Source organism: Gallinula chloropus (genome assembly GCF_964237585.1).
Source record: "Gallinula chloropus genome assembly, chromosome: Z".
NCBI classification, from domain to species: domain Eukaryota; kingdom Metazoa; phylum Chordata; class Aves; order Gruiformes; family Rallidae; genus Gallinula; species Gallinula chloropus.
This window is the reverse complement of record NC_140089.1, coordinates 32043581-32062598: the sequence shown is the minus strand read 5'-3', so window position 1 is coordinate 32062598 and position 19018 is coordinate 32043581. Positions and strand designations below refer to the sequence as shown.

The window sequence follows — 19018 nt, the reverse complement described above, 5'->3', positions numbered from 1 at the left end:
TCCTGTGATGTTAAATCGTCTTGTTAACTGACTTTTTGCTTGTTGTCAGCAGAACTGTGTAAATTAACCTTCTGTTAATGTAAATTAAGAATTAACTTTTCACATGTGACATAGATGATTTAGTATATAAAGCTTTAACTGAAAACTTTGTACCAAATTATAAGGAATATAATAATATTTTTATGCTGTCTTTCTTCTCTCCGTATTTAAATCTCCAGAATCTATTGGTAAGTGCTTAGTTCTGAAGCGCACTTCACCCCCACTAATTTCCATATTCAGAATATTATGATTATTATGATGCTGATTATTATTATATGATTACTATTATTATTCTTAAAATGCATGGCATGCATTTTACTAACAGTCAGTGTAGTCACCAGATCCCTATAGTGGCGCACACGCACACCTCCACAGAAGTGTTGTCTTATCAGTCATAGCAACACCTAAAAGAAACAGTACACATGTATCACGTAGCTGTAGAACAGTAAATGCCATAATCCAACCTAAACTGCAGTGTTTGTTTTGAGATAGCCTTCAGTGTATCCTCTTTTTATATATATATATAGAATATATATATTTAAATAGAATTTCCACTATTTTCCTAAACTATATCATAAGTACAGTGTTGTAAAGTTTCCTTTAAGTATTTGAGGCATACTTGATACATATCTAACCCTATATAACTAAACATCTAAGAACTCAGATGCTTCTCTGAGAATGGCAATGCAGCCTGTTGTAGCCTTTGCCCTTTGTGGTACAATGCAACTTGCTTTTATAACCTGATAATACTATCTAATATATTCCTGTTTTAACAGTATAGTAATTCGAGTTTCTCTTAAGACCTTATTTAATTCTGTAAATCTAATTTGATTCTTCTTCCAAAGCCCTAGCCTCCTTCTTCTCGTACTAATGCTTCTTCTTTCTAATCTTATTTGCATTCATATTATCCACCCAGGTGGTACACCAATAAGAGGTAAGAGTGCTGAACTAACGTTCACAGAATGATCTTACTCATTCTTTCTGTCCTTCCATCCCTTTCATCTTTGTCCTGTTTTTTGTTTGTTTTTTTAAGGAAAAAAAAACAAAACAAAACAAACCACAGAAATGTCCATCATCTTTTCTTTTTTTCCTTTGTCCTGTTTGGTTATGATCAGTGACTCTCATATTGTGACCTTTCTTTCTGCACACTCCCTTTTCCTTTCCCTTTTTTGTTTATTCATTAAAAAAAAAAAAAAAGAAAAAAAAAAAAAAACCAAACCTATACTTTGATTCGTGATATGCTTCAAAGAAAGCATATCCAGGTCCTCTGGCCATAGCCCAGTCACAGCGTACCATTTGTCCCTCTTTTTTCTTTTTCTTCTTCTTCTTCTTCTTCTTTTTCTTCTTCTTCTTCTTTTTCTTCTTTTTTTCTTTTTTTCTTTTTATTCCTTCCTCTTTTTTTTTGTCCAACTGGAGCAAAAAAAGATCATTTTTTTTCTTCCTTAGCTGTTCTTGTCCTGGACCAAAGCCAAGATGGTCTGGAGAACAGTAGCAGACATGCAGAAGACAACATGGAATATCTTCTTTTTGTCTTATCTTTCATAAAAGGTTTTTATTCTTGTTCTTCTTCAATCCTTTTTTTCTTTTAACTTCGTAAAGTTGACAATGATGTGTCCCCCCCTCAAAAATCACAGAAATGTTTTTTCCCGTTTCCTTTTTTTTCTTCTTTTTCTTGGAGTTCTCTCACGTCTGGATTTTTGGATCATCAAATCTACAGGCTTTGGAAGTGAAAGGTTAATGACTAATTATTCTTGGTGGTATGTGGTATTGTTGGTTTTTGATACTCTGGAAAAAATGTTTACTTCTTTTGTAATTCTTGTTTTGTATTTTTCTTGGGTCTTGTGACACCACACTGCTAATCCCACTTGTGGATTTTGATGGGTGTCTTGGGGGGGGGGCCCTCCTATGGTCCTCAGCAGTGGTTGGTTGGTTCTTCCTTGTTGGCGTAGACCATGCTTTTTAACTTTTTTGTCTTCTAATTCAAATGCTCTTTGTTTTTCAGCAAACGTACTTTAAGATTGTAAGTTGCGGAAATCTGTCTTTCTTTTCTTACCAGTCTGCATGTCTTAAGGGAGTTTTGTTTCTTTAAAAGAATATTTTGATAATAATGAATGACTAATGCATTTTCTTTTTTTTCACTTCAAGCAGCCTTTTTGTTCTTGCTGCACATTTTTGCTTTCTTCAGCAGAAGATTTCTTGAAGCCTGTCCTGCCTTTTTTACGAGTACCACCTTTTGTGCTATTTTGTTAATAGATTGAAAAAATGAAATAAAAATTTTAAAAATATAATGACCAAACTACTTAATCTCTTTTGTTTTATTCAAAAGCCATTCTTCCTTGAAGCAGTCTCACCCATCTTCATTTTAATGGTTTAGGAAAGAGTATTATTTAGAGAGGGGGTGTTTTTGCCAAATGCAAATTGTTTTCCTGTGCTAGCATTGATGATGTGAAAAAAATAATCTCTTTGTTTTTTTCATTGCATCATTTTCTGTCTGTGCACCTTAGCAAGAAAATGAATCGACGTTGAGTGGACCTTCGCATACAAGCTTTTCATATTGTTAAGCGGTGTTTTGTTATGGATATAAAAAGCCTTCTCTCACAGTCTCTTTGGCAATATATTTTATATTCATACAGGTGCCCTGCAAATCGAACTGAGTGAAGAATCTGACCAAGGCAAATATGAGTGTGTTGCAACCAACAGTGCGGGTACACGCTATTCTGCCCCTGCCAATCTATATGTCAGAGGTAGGAATGACATAACCCTGGCATCCACTCTTCATTCAGGTTCAGGGCTAAGATACTCTCAGGACCTATACAGTTACTTCTGTAATAATCAAAATCCCATGGTAAATGTGTCAGTTGTAAATTTCATCAAAAAGTGTAGAGAAAAGGCTTGGGGTTTGTTCTGTGCTTTTAAAGTTCTCTTGAGTCCAGTCTTTCCTGTGGGTTAAGGTTTGTAAGTATATTTATATTTTTACATCTTGACTTCTATTCTTCCTGCATTAAGTTAAATTGTGCTTTACGTTTATTTTCTTTTACTGGTTTTGGTTTGTTTTGTTGTTCTTTTCAAACTCCTGAGGTGACTGCTCGGTGTGCGACTAATCAGCTGAGTGTAACCCTAATGCATTGAGGTCTATGATTACCTGACCTCTGCTGCTTAATTGCAAGGGAAAAGCTTCTAACTTTATAATAATATGTATGCACAGCACAACTGTATTTTCTTCTTTTCTATTTCTTCTTTATATATATGTATGTATATATATTTATATATCTTTAGTGTAAGACTTGTGAGTGTAGTCCAACATAATACCATGATCACCATGATAGTGATCAATTGGCTATATTTTTTGAAGAAATTGCTTGTCTATATGACCGTTATGGCTAATAAGGAAGACATTATATTCCTTTGTACAGTAGTAGAAAGAGTTGCTTTTTTTAACGTACAAAAATATTCCCTTGGTTTAACTGGGAAGAAGTGCTTTATTTCTGGCAGTATTCCCAATGACTGGTTGATGTAGCTTTCTGTACAACAAAGCCTGCATATGTGTATATATATATATATATATATATCTGTGTGTGTGTGTGTCTACAGTATAAGGGGATGGGGGGGATGAAATAGGACTGAAAACATAAACAGCTGTAAACTTTACTGTAGGATAGATGACCTTACCAAAAATACCTAGCTTGATTTTGAAATTTTTTTTAGAGCTGATTTTTTTCAGTCAACCTGATATGTTTTTGTATGGTGTGACTTTTTTAGCTAATAATAAAAAAAAAAAAAGGAAAGCATTTCATAGTTCTGACATCCATAGAAAGTTATTTGATTTATTTTTTTTTTAGTTTCTCTTCTCCTACAACATACTGACTTTCCTGTACTGCATGAGGCATGTATACCTTTTAATCCAAAGGAAAATTTCAAAATTACGCTAGCTATTGTTTCTAACACCATTGCAGCTGTGGAAAATGCTAACTTTTCAAGATGAGGTAGGAAGGTTTACTTAGAGCAAGTAGAGATGTTCAAGTAGCAGTTGAAAGCCTTGATATGGCCTTTTTACTCTCTCTGTGTTTCCCTTGTTTTTCTCCTTTCCTCATTTCATTGTGTTCTGCATCAAACCCCCTACATCCCTCAGAGCTGCGAGAAGGTTGGTGTGTTTTTTACTTTTTACCCACCTTACAAAACTATTAATTAAACCAATAACAAAGAATACAAATGAAATGAATGTAGCTGCATTGTGGCATTTTTTAAGTTAATGTTATGTTTAAGCAGAGAATGCCCTAGTCATGGCTTTTGATGAGTGCTGGTATCTAACTGTTGTGCATGATAAGAGAGAATGAACCCTGGATGCATGGCAACCTTTTTAGCTTAAACACTAACGTCTAGTAAACTTGGTCAGTGTTCCTGCTTTTTCTTCCCTTTTAATTTCTTGTTTATACTGATGCCTGCTTTTCAAGGAATGGTTTCAGCAGTTGCTTTTCTAAACAGCCTGAGCATGAAGACTAAACTCTCCTTTGTCTACAAGGACTGTGTTCAATAAGAGAAATTCCTCATTGCCTGCCGCTTGCTTTGTGTGGCCTCTATGAACTAGCCGCTTACGGATGTTCTGCTCTCTGCTTGTTCCCCTTCTGCCTGTCATTCATTCTTGAGGCCATTGCAGTAAGCCCCTTCTAAGTCCATTGAAGACCACAGAAATTTAATTAAACCCAGTGGAAAGGTTTCAGACTAATACAGTTTTGTTGTTTTATTTTGGTTTGACTCACTCATAGTCTTTTGGTTTACTTTTTATTTTTGCTGAATTAAAACTGTCTTAATGATTAGCCAATATTAAACCCAAATAAATACAATTTCAAGTACACTGTCCCATGAAAGGCCTAAACGCAAACGTACCTCTTTCCTTTACCTCTCCCTCTTCCGCCTCCCACACACATGTGCACATCACTGAGAATATTTGAAGCAGGAACACTGATCTGTTATTGCCTGGTAATTTTCTCAGTATTGTGTTTGCTTAACTATTAACTACTCTGTTAGTGCAATGTCCTGCTATGTGTTGAAGGTTGCCACCCCATGCTATCAATACAGAAATGTCTAATATTATCTATCCTTATAGCTTATTTTGCTTTCCCTTAACTGTGAGCATAGTGGAATCCTGAATGTTAAATGTTCTGCTATTTTCCCGGTGGCCCTTCCTAACAGTTGCTTTTTAACCACCTAAACTTAAACTAATTTCCTTCACCTTCAAACTCTATGCTCCTCTTAAACTCCTGTATCTGTCAGCCTATCCTGTCCTATCCCTTACCAAGTATGTTTTCTTTTTGAGTTCTTTTTCTTTCCACACTTTTTACTCAGATATTTCCCTAAGCATGGTTCTCTTGATTCTGTCATTTGCTTGCCTGCATGACCAAATCCAGTACCTTGTACTGGCTTTGCCTAGTTTCTTTCTGTGACTATATATATATGTATATGTGTATATGTATATATATATATATACTTGTATTTGTGTATAATTATATATTTTTAATATGTTTGTTTCAGTGTTAGTGTGAGGTCTTGAGGCTGCATCTACTTTGAGTCTGAAAGCAAATGAAATTGCACTTTCGATGTACTGTAGGCAATGTGTTCCAGGACTGTGATGTGACAATGTGGCCTAGCACATTTTTTCACATCATCTGGAAGCAAGCAGCATTGAAGTTGGTTTTGATAATCAACACAAGCATGCTGTTGACCTTCCAGATTTCTTCTGTACATATATATATGTATGGACAGATAAAATGCATATATATATGTGTGTGTGTGAGCGCGCGCGCGTGTGTGTGTGTATATCTTTTGCATGGTGTTTGTGTAATGTTAGTTTGTAGTTAGTTAACTGTGGGGCCCTAATAGGTCTGAATCAGCCTTTGTATGAATGTGCCTAATGATATCCTCAAGTAAATATAGAATAATTCACATTGTGTGCAGACAAAATTCTTGCTTAGTCTTGTATTGCTTTTATACGTATTTTCTGGCAGATAGGAATAACACATTAAATTGTTAAATTGTGTCTGTACACTGCATGTAGTCTGTATGCAAGATTCAGTTTCTTTTTCTCTATATGTTATTACCTTTTTTGTGTTTTGTTCCAGTTCGACGGGTCCCACCGAGGTTCTCTATCCCCCCTACCAATCATGAGATCATGCCTGGCGGGAGTGTAAATATCACGTGTGTTGCGGTGGGGTCACCAATGCCATATGTGAAATGGATGCTAGGAGCAGAAGATTTGACCCCTGAGGATGATATGCCAATAGGGAGGAACGTCCTTGAGCTTAACGATGTCAGGCAGTCTGCAAACTATACTTGCGTTGCTATGTCTACCCTTGGTGTTATAGAAGCAATAGCACAGATAACAGTCAAAGGTATTGTCCTAAATGCCTATCTTTGGGCATAGCTCAGTCTTTCCTTTCATTCGTTGCTGTATTCTGAGCAAATGCATTGCTCTGAAAGGGTCTAAATGCCCCTTACCCTCTTAAATCAAGAGGCATGTACAAAATAAAAATTCACACAGCAGTAGTACTAATAATAAGTTAATAATAATGTTTGATTATACTCCTGTATCTAGCTCCAAGCCTTCATCTCAACTGAATAGGAGACCTTGTAATTTTGCACATACTTGTCAACAGCAGGAGCCTCTAAGAACCAGTGATTTGATTTTTAGAGTTGCTGGATGCCCAAGTATCATGTTCACTGAGTAATTGGAAATTAGAGGTTCTAAAATTACTGAAAATTAAACTGTAATGGTCTACTGTCAATAAGTTTCCTCTTCTGCTGTTGACAGGATCTGTTATGAAAGTCAGTATAATTAATTTGTATAAAAAAAACCCCTCACACTACAAAATTTACAGTTATCCTGACAAGTTTCATTCCAGTCTTCCTATTTTGTTGTTCTTTATTCTTTTGTTCTTTAAGCTGCTTATTATAATAACATCTATCATTACACAGAGCTAACTGCATTTTTTGGCATTTATCTTTAGCCTTACCTAAACCTCCTGGAACACCTGTGGTGACAGAAAGCACAGCAACAAGCATAACATTGACTTGGGATTCTGGAAACCCCGAGCCTGTTTCTTACTACATAATCCAACACAAACCCAAAAACTCTGAGGAGCCATACAAAGAAATCGATGGTGTGGCCACAACACGCTATAGTGTGGCTGGCCTAAGCCCATATTCAGAGTATGAATTTCGTATAGTTGCTGTAAATAACATTGGGCGAGGCCCACCTAGTGAGCCTGTGTCAACAAGGACTTCAGAGCAAGCACCTTCAAGTGCACCACGCAGTGTGCAGGCCCGTATGTTGAGTTCTACCACGATTTTGGTACAGTGGGAAGAACCTGAGGAACCTAACGGACAAATACAAGGTTACAGAGTTTATTACACCATGGATCCCACTCAACATGTCAACAGCTGGATGAAGCACAATGTGGCTGACAGCCATATTACCACTATTGGGAATCTGGTACCCCAGAAAACATACTCTGTAAAGGTTCTTGCTTTTACTTCTGTCGGTGATGGACCACTTTCTAGTGACATTCAAGTCATCACTCAAACAGGAGGTAAGCTAGCAGTGAACAGAATTTTGGCAGAAAAATTACATACATACAGAAACTTTGCAGAGAGAGAACTTGAGTTTAAAATGTTGAAAAAAACTTCCTTTAAAGGATAGTCAATTTATTCAGGAAACTTTTGAGCATAACCTTTTCTCCATTCCACAGTGCAAATTAAAAGAGTAGAAATTATCCTCTCACACATTTTTTTCATCAATCTCAAGAAATTTAACTGAAGTTTAACTAAATTCTGATGGAGACCTCCTGGAGGTGGCCAAATATTAGAGCTTCTATCAGCAAAATATCTGTCAAGTAGTTCTGCACTGTTTTTTTAATTGGTGGGTTTTGTTTAGGTGGCAGGTGGTTCCCTTGTGCTTCATCACTGTAGTGAATCTTGCTTTTGGAAATTTAAAATGTATGTGTGCTGCATAAGTATTCAGAGATTGGTAAACTTCCAAAACCACATAAAACATGAAAACATTAGAAGAAACAACAAAATTTGTGTAGGTTCAAGCAAGCAGTTTTGTACACTTTTGATTTATAAATCAAATCTAACCTGCCCATACAAAGCACCATTTTCTAGTGTTATGTTTGCAGTTGGGTTGGGATTTTTTCTGTACAGGATTTTTAGGTCTATGAATTAGTTTAATTAGCAAGGAACTAGCAAGCATAGTGGAAAACATTGAAGAGAATTTTTATGAAATCTAAAGTGAGAGGCTGTGGTGGAGCTGCATTGCAGAAAGTGTTTTATTTGTCTAGGGGTTTAGAGAAAGCTATATGAAGTATTACTGGAGGTCAGTGATTTCCTAGAAATCTTCTATAATACTACTTAATTTTTTTTAGCACTGAAAAGGTTCCTGTTGAAGAATTTAACATCTTTCAGATTTTTAAAAAATTCATCTCTAAAGTGTAACTGAGGACAATTGCATTGCATCCAATGTACTTCTACTTGCACTTGTACTTCTGCATTTTACCAAAAGAACAGAACTTGAGGTATTGTCTTGGGACAATAGTTCTAAGTATTGTGTTACACAAAGGTCTATGTGTTAGCTTTTGCAGTATCTCAGCTGAGAAGTTGTTTTCCTCGACCCTCTATTGTTACATTGAAATTTGTCTGTGTGCACATGCATAAGCAAATATGTACACCCTAGTATAATTTTGGCACTTGTAACCTTTTTCAGGGACTAGTTTTTATAACATCTGAATTCTTATTTAATCCATGTGCAAAAAGCTTTTAAAGAGTAAGGTTTCATGAGCTCTTTATCTCTGCTTTTTGTTTACAGCCGTAAACCTTTTAGATTAGCAAGTTTGTCAGTGGCTTCCCAGAGAAGGATGAAGCAATTGAAATAATGAGCACTGAGGCTCAGCTGGACCAGCCCAACTTACATTACTTGCTGAGGTCACTTCAGTAAAGCTCTGTGTATTAAAACCTTTATAGAACTTGCCATTAAATGTGCCCGTCTGTTTCTGTTGCTATCTGAAGAAATTATACCAACATTAGCAATGCAGGAGGAATTCTCAATAAGTTTTCAACTTCATAGCAGGGATATTTATTGGTGTCTTTGTTAAAAAGCAAAAGAAAACAAAAAATATGGCATACAGGAGGCATTTCTAAACACTTACTTGTGCTTGAAATATGAACATTTACAGTCATAAAAGAGAAAAATAGCTAAGGAAGTCCAGCACAGTTCTCCAGTTCAGGGAATGTTTAAAACCTAAGATGCTCCCATCTTTCTATCTGGCAGTTTCTCTACAGTGAACACTGAAAAGTAAAATGCCCTCCCTGACCTTCTCTTCCAGATTTGCTGTAATCTGTATCTTGAATATGAATATCTTGGTTTAAGTCTCTTTCAAGCTGAAATTCATTCAAATAAATGTAATGAATTATGAAGTGCCATTTAAAAATGGGGTAAATTGATTTAGTGGAAACATATGTAAAAGAATAAAAAATAGAAATAGGATGTTGATTACACATTGTTGTTTTTTTTTTTATCTTCTTTGAAACAAATAGGGCTATTATTGTATATATGTAGTTTAACCCTTATGCTTACTTTGGAGAAATTAGAGTGTCTATATAGAACAAAATCTGAATGGCAGGTGTGATTTATAACCTCTATTTCCTTCAAAGCTTTTCTCCCTTATGTTTATTGTGATCTTTGGGGAGACCTTATAAAAAAATGAATAATTTAGGTTTTTTAGAAGTCCATTTACAAGAATCTTTGCTTTCTTCATCCACAAAAATTGTTCTTTTCAAATAGCTGTATGAGTGGCTTCTCACTTTTCAGGTCACTCAAAATTCTGCTTCTAGTGAAAATTAGGGTTTTATTTAAAATATTAACTAAGAACATGTAGTTTGAGGGAAAGAGAAGGAAGCATTTTTAAGAAAACCAAACATAAATTAAAAAAAAAGAAAAATTAATGTTCAGATTTACATTTCAGTATTCTGCTTAAACATTATAAAGAAAACCCTGTCCTGTTGCTCAGTTGTTTTCATCAGTCTTTACTGCAGAAAAGATAACATTTTGAAAACTATTTAATCAGAAAACAGCCATAGAACTGAGTGTTTTGAATAAAGGAACATCAGTTCCAAAAGCCAAACCTAAAAAAAAAGTCCTTATTCTGCATTTTGGGCCAAAGGATGGAGGAGGCTCTCAAAACCCATTTATTATTTAGGTGGTTTGACACCTAAATTTTAGAGTTAAGAAATAAGAGTTTTAGTGCAATACTTCTTGCCCTTTTTCTTCACTTCACTATAAAACAAAAGCTCTGTTGATCTGTCTCCATTTAGCTGCCCAGGGCACACTTCTATCGTCTCATACTTTCTTTTCTTAAACTGGTGAGTAGTGCACATATTCTTTGACCAACATAGTTTATAACCTGTATGTATCAGGAAAATTATAGAACTTTAAACAGAATGTCTCAGTTTTGGTTTAGTTTGTATTTTAAAGTGCAAAGAGAGGATAGCTACTGAAGGAATTCAGAGAATCCTGGTTTCATTATGAGTTTAGATAGAAAGAAAGGAGAGTGAGAGATATGTGAGGTCTATTCAATAGTGGATTATTGGAGAGAGAGACAGAGAGAAAATACTCTTGGAAATGCATGTGTAAACATATTTCTTTCAAGAAGAATTTACAATGTAAAGCATCTTGTTAATTCCAAACCAAGGGTTGGCACTGGTTTGAAGACTAAGGATTATTAGTTATAAAAGGCTAATCTTTTAAACATATGGAAAAGGACAGTAATGAGAAGGTCAAGTATCTGACTTGCAGGGCACATAAATGGAGCAATAGCTTCGGGGAAATGACTTAGTGATTCTGGAGTTCTTATTGTAAAAGGTGATTAGAAATACAGAGGAAGGCAGTCTGTAGCAAGGGAATACAGTACCATCTTGTAGCAAGCAATCTACTTTGATAGGCAATGCCAATATTTTCATGAACACATGAATGGGGAAACCTCATGTCTCTGGTCTCCTAGTGAAGCATTTAATGGAATAGAGGAAAGAGCTGATAGCAGGCAACTGGACACTCAGCATTGATGGAATGAAGCAGGTAGAAGGAGAATAATTTGGAGTAGAGGAGGGGTGCAAGATGTTTCATAAGTGACAAAATTCTCCTAAAGGATATTTTTTGATGAGTTAGGAAAGAATATGTCAGCTTTTGAATAACCCATATGCTCTCAAAGTACAGTCATATTTTGTTAAAGTGCTTCAGTCTTCATGTTTACTTTATTTAAGTGCTAACATGATGAGACTAATATTAAGGATCTTTCCCTCACATAGTGATTTTTCTAGCTTTTTTTTTTTTCTAGCTCTCTTTCTTCTGGTAAGAACATAAAAAAAAGGATATGGATGTAGGATTATTAATTCTTTTTAAGCTGATTTTTTTTTCTCTGCCAGAATCCTGATTTTTGTAAATATGCAGATGAGTGATGGAAATGGACACACATCACATTTGTCATTTTATGTATGGAATAATTCAGCTTGAGAAAAAAATTAATGCAACTCTATAGAAATAGCGTATCACAAGACAGAATTACTTTTCAGAGTAATTCATCTCTTCACTGTGTTCTCTAGTCATTCAGGCATGATGATGTGATCTCTGTCTTTTAGACTGACCAGCATGTTTATTTTATTCTGTGGGGTCCATCAGTGTCAGTTACATGTATTGTTTTCAGAAAGTGATTTACATGTTACTAATTTTACTTTTTTTTTCTACAAAATCTACTGTGCTTTCTAGAAATTTAAACGTGTTTTAGTTAATTATTTTGAATATTGTGGTTCTGTGTTTGATACTGAAGAACTACAAGCTTCATCTGTCTTCACACTCACTAGAAGACCTTATTTCTGTTGTAGCAGAAAGACAGAGAGCAGGACGCACATATATTTATTGCATTACCTGTTTTATTTTGTAATTTATATTGCATAAGAATTTGCTATTTCAAAAAGTACAGGTATTGTTTTACCAAAAAAAATTAAATTCATAGCACATCAACTGTTCAGTTGTAAAAGCTTCTCTTTAGAGCTTCATACTTCGAGAGCAAGCAGGAGCATGAACTCTTAGTCCCTTTCAGTTTCCAAATGATTACAAATTCTCTTGCTCAATCTATTGTCCTTTGCAAAACCAATTTCTAATTTAACTGATTGAGATTTGCCCTAGGTGCGTATTTTACCCTAGCAATGTCATGGTCCCCTTTCTAGCCTGAAGAGTCTCCTCTCTTTCCAGCATCACTTGCAAACCCAGTAGATCCCTGGAGCATTTTTTGGTTATCTCAGCCAGCTAGGGATCTGTGTAGAAAGCTAACGTGCCTTTCTGATTTTAAAATCCCATTTTATTATGCTTTTTTGGCACTTGAATGAGGGGTAGAGATAAAACCAGAAATGCCGTATAAGATTCACCAATCTGTGTTTGTTTTGGTTATCCAACAATAAATATAAATGCCTAAACAAGCAAAGGTGTAGAGCCTGGTATGACTTGTGAAAAGAGTAATTGTGGACTTGGTTTTGTGACAGCATTACAGCATTTCAATATGTGTAATACCTATGTCAATTTTACAAGAAATGAGAAGATGTATACTTAGTGCACTGGGAAGTTACAGATTTAATGTGCATTTCTAGAGCACATTGACCCCAAAGCAGAAAAGGCAGCATCAAGAGAATGCTCATACAAAAAGATCCTATTCAGTGAGCTGAACATACAGCATTAAGAGGGAAAGTTAGATTTGATCTGTGTAATTAAAAGCACTTTAGCAACAGCATGTAGTCCGCTTACATACCTCTTCCAGTTTCCTGAGGATTTTTTCTGTCTCTGAAGGACACCAGTACCTTCTGTCAGTTCCTCCAGATTGGCTTAGTTCCCATGTGCCACTGAAGATTTTTTTGAACAGATGTTACATGTTCTAGCAGTAAATCCTAAATAGTTTAAAGTTACTATTCCACTTTCTAATATGGTACTTTTTCTTTGGCTTAAACCTTGGACTCGCTACTAGAGTTCATCAACAATACAGTTACTTTTGATACTTCGTTTTTGTTGTCCTTCTTCTCCATCTTCACTATCTGTTTGGAATTACGCAGATTTCCCTGTCACCTATTTTTCCAGTCAGTGGTTTTAGCTTCAGAGTTGCCTAACTGTGAATGCACAGAGAGACTAGATTTTTGCAGCAACATAGTTGTTTGACAAACATCATTTGGGAAAGTCCAGTTAATTATAAACTTGTCCTATGAAGTGATGGGAATTACAGACCTCAAACCATAAATGCGGGTTGTTTTGTTGGGGAATTTTATTTTTTTTTAATGGAATACTTGGAAGATGAGGATTTAAGATGTGCAGAGACACAAATACCCTTCATTCGCCATCTGCTGCCATATTTATTACAACAGATGATACCAGCGTTCATGTGGGTCACTTGACTGGTCATTTACTGTTACTGCCTGTCTGTGTTCTGTGGGTCATGTATCCATACGCTAAGCTCAGATCATAGCATCACAGGATGATTCAGGCTGGTAGGCTGATCTTCTGGGCAGGTCTCCAGTCCCAGCCTCTGCCCATAACAAGCTCAGCCATTGGGTCAGATTTGTTTTCACCCAATTGAGGCATAAACCCCCCCAAAGCTGGATATGGTCCAACCATGCGCCCTGGCTTGCTCACTGGTCTGACCTCATAGTGAAAAGTCTTCTTCTTGTCTCCAGCCTCTCACATTTCAGCTTTGTGCTGCTGCCTCTGACCTTCCTGCCATGCATCACTGAGGAACCTGGCTGCATTTCCTCCATCTGTCCCACTGGTGCACTGGGTGCTGTTGGGTGTCCTCAAATCCAACTCTTCTGTCTGAACCAGCCCGAGTCTCACAGCCTGTCTTCTCAGGGCAAAGGTCCCAGCCCAGAGCCATCTTCCTGACATCCAAAACCAGAAGCAGCACCCAGATGTGATCTGGCAGCTGCGAGCAAGAGGGGACAGTCCATGTTCTCTCCTGGCTCTCAAGGGCTGTCTCCTGCTCAGACCACCCTAGGCATTGCTGGGCCTTGTCACTGCTGGGGGCCATGTCTGTCCCCTACAGTTGCTCCCTGGCCCCATCAGCCCCAACCTGCATCCCTGTAGGACTCTGCCTTCCTGAGACAGGGCTTGCTCAACTTCATGGGGAACCATCAGCCTATTCCTTCCCCCTCTCCAGCTCCCTCTTAACAGCAGCCTGGCCCTCAAGTGTGTTGAATGATCACCCCCATCTTGAGGTCATCTGCAAACCTGGCACATGTGCCCTTCTTTTCCTCATCCAGATCGTAGATAGAGATGTCAAACACCAGATACATAACATGGCATAGATAACATAAGCAGCTGTTTGACCTTCCATGACGAGGCAAAGGTGATTTTGTAACTCAAACATGCTGCTCAGTTACTTTGCTGAAATATTTTTTCTCTATCCTTTGATGCACATTAAAGACAACGATTTTGTCCATGTCACTTTTCCCGGTTTCTAGCTGTCAAATGAAGAAAAAAAATGCCCAGAGCCAGGTCCCCATCTGAGTTTCATGATATATATTTGGAATAACCTGTAGCAAAATTAACTCTTCCAAGCACCTGAGTAGACTCCAGACCTTACTATTACATGTTGGCAGGCCTGCAGTGGCATTCACATCTGCTTTAAACCATGTTCAGCAGGAGACAAATGTGCAGCTATTGTGTGGTTGTTACTCAGGAGTGTTTTGAAGCAGCTAACTTAAAAATGTGTAATAAAAATTTAATAAAGGCATTTATAGAATTATGTTGTGTATTTGCCAAGTTAAAGTTTGATCTAGTGATATTTCAGAACTTGTTTAAAAATTAGGAATTACTGGAATTGTCAGGTTAACCCACTCTCTCCATATTAGTTAAAAATCCATTCATTTTTAAAATGATACAATTGGAAACATTTCTGTCAAAAAATGCTTTTTTGATATTTGCTGTCTTTTGTGATCTTTTCCCTTTTGCAGTACCCAGGAAGAGGTCTCTTTTTATTTAAGACTTCTTTTAGAAAAATAGTTACTCATATTGGGTTTTCTTCCCCTAAGAGACTTGGTCTACTGTTCACGCTCACTCCTTATCTAGAAATAGGCAAAATCTTTCTATACTTTTCCTTTTTTTTTTTTTTTCCCTTTTTCTGAAGAAAAATAAGCAAATGGTAAGCACTTGCAGCCTCCTCACAGGAGCCCAAATATCCACAGCTTGTTGACATATTATCTGTTTAAAGATTAGATACAAACCTGCCTCATCATACACAAGGGCAGTTTTATCCTCAGAGTGACATTCTGTAGAAGTCTGGGGAGGATAAGAATTACAATCACAAATTATTTTTACCATTTGCTCCATGCTGTTCTTAAATCTTTTACTGTATAAAGCACATTTAATGCTATAATAAAATTCTACCCTGAAAAATTATTGTTAGATGATCATTATTGTCACATCCTACTTGTCACACCTGTTCTCTGTATCTGCTAAGAAATGAATTTCATATATTTTTCTTCAAACATAAGGACTTAGCACATTTTATCTGAGAAAAGCTAGAAATGCTATGGAAGACTGGGTCATGCCTTATCAGTAGTACTATTAAATGAAAACAGTGTTTTAGAACTTGAGTGCCAAAATGATTGTATGCATTCCTGTGACAGGATTATATTTTGCTGTCTCTTCCCAGTCAACCTTATTATTTGCCATAGATTTGCAGAAATAAATGAGGGTAACATTTAGTCTGGATAATTTCTGTGATCATTATGGAAGACATAACAACAGAGATTGTTCTCAACTATTGGAATCAAAGTTGCACTTTTAGTTTGTGCCATTTGAAAGTGTTGTTACTAGAAATTCAGCTATATTGATAAAAATACCAGTCATTAAAAGGGCAGAAATATGTGACTTGATAAGAATATTATTGAAGATCTCTTCAGTAAGGTATAACTTCTTCATGCTATAAAAACATGTAGTATTTATGTTTATTCTTAAAAAACAGATTGTGTTTAGTATCTTAGTTGTGAGTGGAGTGAACAATTTTCAGATTTGGAAATATGTGTAATGGTTTTAACACTTTCTTCTTGACTATTCCAGTCAATATTATGTAATGCTAGCATTTCCCCATATGCACACACATATATATGTATATATTCACCATTTCACATGCAGATTATTAGACTGTTGGTATTCATCACCAGGCTTCTGTTCAATCGCATTTCAGTTCTATGTACATTATTTACACTGCAAAGCATTTATTTGAAATTCCTTGATAATTTGTACTGTGAAAGCATTATTATTCTTCTGAGATATTTCGTGGTACAGTTAATTGATTTAAGTTCAGTAAGTTCAATTCAAGTAATATTTTGTGAAATATTCAGGTAATTATTTTAAAGATTTGAAAGATAAGTGTTGAACTAGCCAAATAAACAATTGGCAACACTGCTTAATTTTTTCTGTAGTGCCTGGTCAGCCATTGAACTTCAAAGCAGAACCTGAGTCTGAAACGAGCATATTACTTTCCTGGACACCTCCACGTTCTGATACCATTTCCAGCTATGAACTGGTTTACAAAGATGGGGAGCACGGGGAGGAGGTAAATGAAAAGACTTTACACCTTTTAAATACACTTTAACGAGTCAGACATAAGATGCTGCAATAGTTTAGATTAGTAACTTTCTTTAGTACAAATGCCTTAATGTTTAAGTTTGTTAAACCCAGCAGTCGGCTAATGATAGAGTGTGAGCATGTGAACAGCAGGACATGCTGTTTACACTTACCAGCCAGTAGAACTTTGCTGTTGTTTGCAACAAGTCATCTGAAGAAGTTGGATCCAGTTTCAGATATTGATCACATGTCTCCAAGCCTGTTCCTCTACAAAGGCTTGGAAGCACAAGTGTTTTGGGGCATGAACTAATTTAGATTTTTTTTCCACTTGTACTTTTAAGTCTATATTCACCCTTGGAGAATTTTTGTTTTGCTTTACCGTCATGTAAGAGAGTTCTCAAGCTTCTCTAATCTTCCAGTAATCTTTGAGAACTTTTTTTTTTTCCTTCCTGAAGATAAAAATACGCTATGGAGTTTCTCTGTAACATTATTTCTTAGAGAGTTTTCACTTTGAGTGCCTCTATGGTGTTAGTACCATAGACTTTAGAATAAACTGTTCTGGTATGGAAATCATGTGATATTGCCAGGTGTCCCAGACAAAAGAAAGAAGCTGGCAGTTTCAGATGGCAGCAGCAGAGTGTCAGCCTCATTGATTTGTCCTGCATCATCAACTCATTGCTGATGCTTCAACTGAGCTTATGTTTATGGCAGCTTCACACATACACTGTGAATGCATAAGCTTATTTTCTGTGGATGGGGGCCAGATCTGTATTTCACCTCCAAATAGGATGCAGGTTTCTGCTTAATATGCTACCCTCTGGAAGAATTTGCTTCTTAATAATTTGAACGCAAATTTAACTGTGAGGTTAAATCCAAGATTGCTCACATTATAAAACTCTGCAGTTCACTGTCATAAGAGTTAACTACAGGTAGGGCTTTGTTTGTGGGGATTTTCTCTGAAAAGCCTTTATACTTCATACACAGCTATTACTTCTTCAAACAGTCAAAAAAAATTTCAGCTTTGAGTTTCACCCATTAAGCAGTCAACTTTAAAAAATAGTGTTGCTTAGTGTATACTTGTCAAAAGTAATGTATTTATTTTCAGTTTGGTTTGATTTGGTTTTGTCATGATTTCTTCTCTTGATTTTTTTCTCAATGGGGTTATCATCAGAGTATAAAAGCTTTTCTTCTACAGGTAACACATGGAATTCAGAGTATCTAAATATTAATCAAGACATACTCTTATTACCTTTAGCAAAGGGTTTCCACTGAACCTACTACATCTTATCGCCTGCAAGGCTTAAAGCCAAACAGCTTGTACTTATTCCGTCTAGCTGCACGTTCTCCACAAGGCCTGGGTGCTTCAACAGCAGAAATTTCAGCAAGAACCATGCAGTCAAGTAGGTGTCTTTCCTTGATGAATTTATTTCCTTGTCTTGTCTTTCTTAAAGAGTATAATGGCGGTAGTTCAGAGAGGGAGCAACAGACGAAAGAATAAAATTACATACATACCACATTTATGGTGCTTAATGCAGCAAAAGAATGTTCAAAACGTGTGGTTTTGTGTGTGTATTGTGATCAGCATAATATGTAAGTGGCTTTTACATAGTTTCAGAAGAAAACTCTTTGAAACAGCACCTAAGGAAACAATATGCTGCTGTAATTATATTTTACTTTATAATAGAATATAATATTTTATCATACAATACATGTACAATAGTAGTAGTCCTCCACCTGCAAAATTCCACCTTCCCAATCTGCAGATTTTGTGTAATATTCCATCATTCCTGCAGCATCTCCCTGAAGTACAAAAAAATTTTATAGTGGATCAGTTTGATTATTTCAGACTGTAACAAAAATTTCCTGCTAACTGCTTTTCTGTGGTGGCTAAACTTTCTGATTTTGTTAGATTTTGTATGTGTGTGTATATATTTTCCTACTGGTGACTGAGTGTATATATATATGTATGTATATTTATACATATATATACATATAGACACATAAACGTGTATATATACACACTCAGTCACCAGCAGAAAAATTGTTTTCTCACTGGATGGTTATGCAAACAGTGTCATGAAAATCATCACATTTGTCTTCAAATGAGATGCAAAAAATTTTCAAGGTTTTATGTATACATTTTAAAATATTTAAATTCATAGTTAATTAAAACAGTCAGATACTCAAGGATGATGATGTCCAAAATTGCTAGTCTTGCCTGATAAATTATGCTTTTTTAATTTATAGTCTATGGCAGATGTGATTACACCATCATTCTTTGTATCCGTTATATATTAATAGTAATTAGTGTGACTGGAGATACAGTGC

The 19018-nt window shown here is 36.0% G+C and overlaps 1 protein-coding gene across 3 annotated transcripts in view; it reads left to right on the top strand.

The window, feature by feature from the left end:
* PTPRD (protein tyrosine phosphatase receptor type D) overlaps nt 1-19018 on the top strand; it is a gene marked incomplete at both ends in the record, with an annotated part of 295416 nt that overhangs the window by 152520 nt on the left and 123878 nt on the right. For all 3 annotated transcript variants that reach the window (XM_084278300.1, XM_084278299.1, XM_084278298.1), the window contains 6 exons: nt 956-973; nt 2673-2783; nt 6156-6425; nt 7041-7622; nt 16546-16679; nt 17946-18090. In XM_084278300.1, the coding sequence (XP_084134426.1) occupies nt 956-973; nt 2673-2783; nt 6156-6425; nt 7041-7622; nt 16546-16679; nt 17946-18090 (1260 nt within the window). The remainder of the gene's footprint in view (nt 1-955; nt 974-2672; nt 2784-6155; nt 6426-7040; nt 7623-16545; nt 16680-17945; nt 18091-19018) is intronic.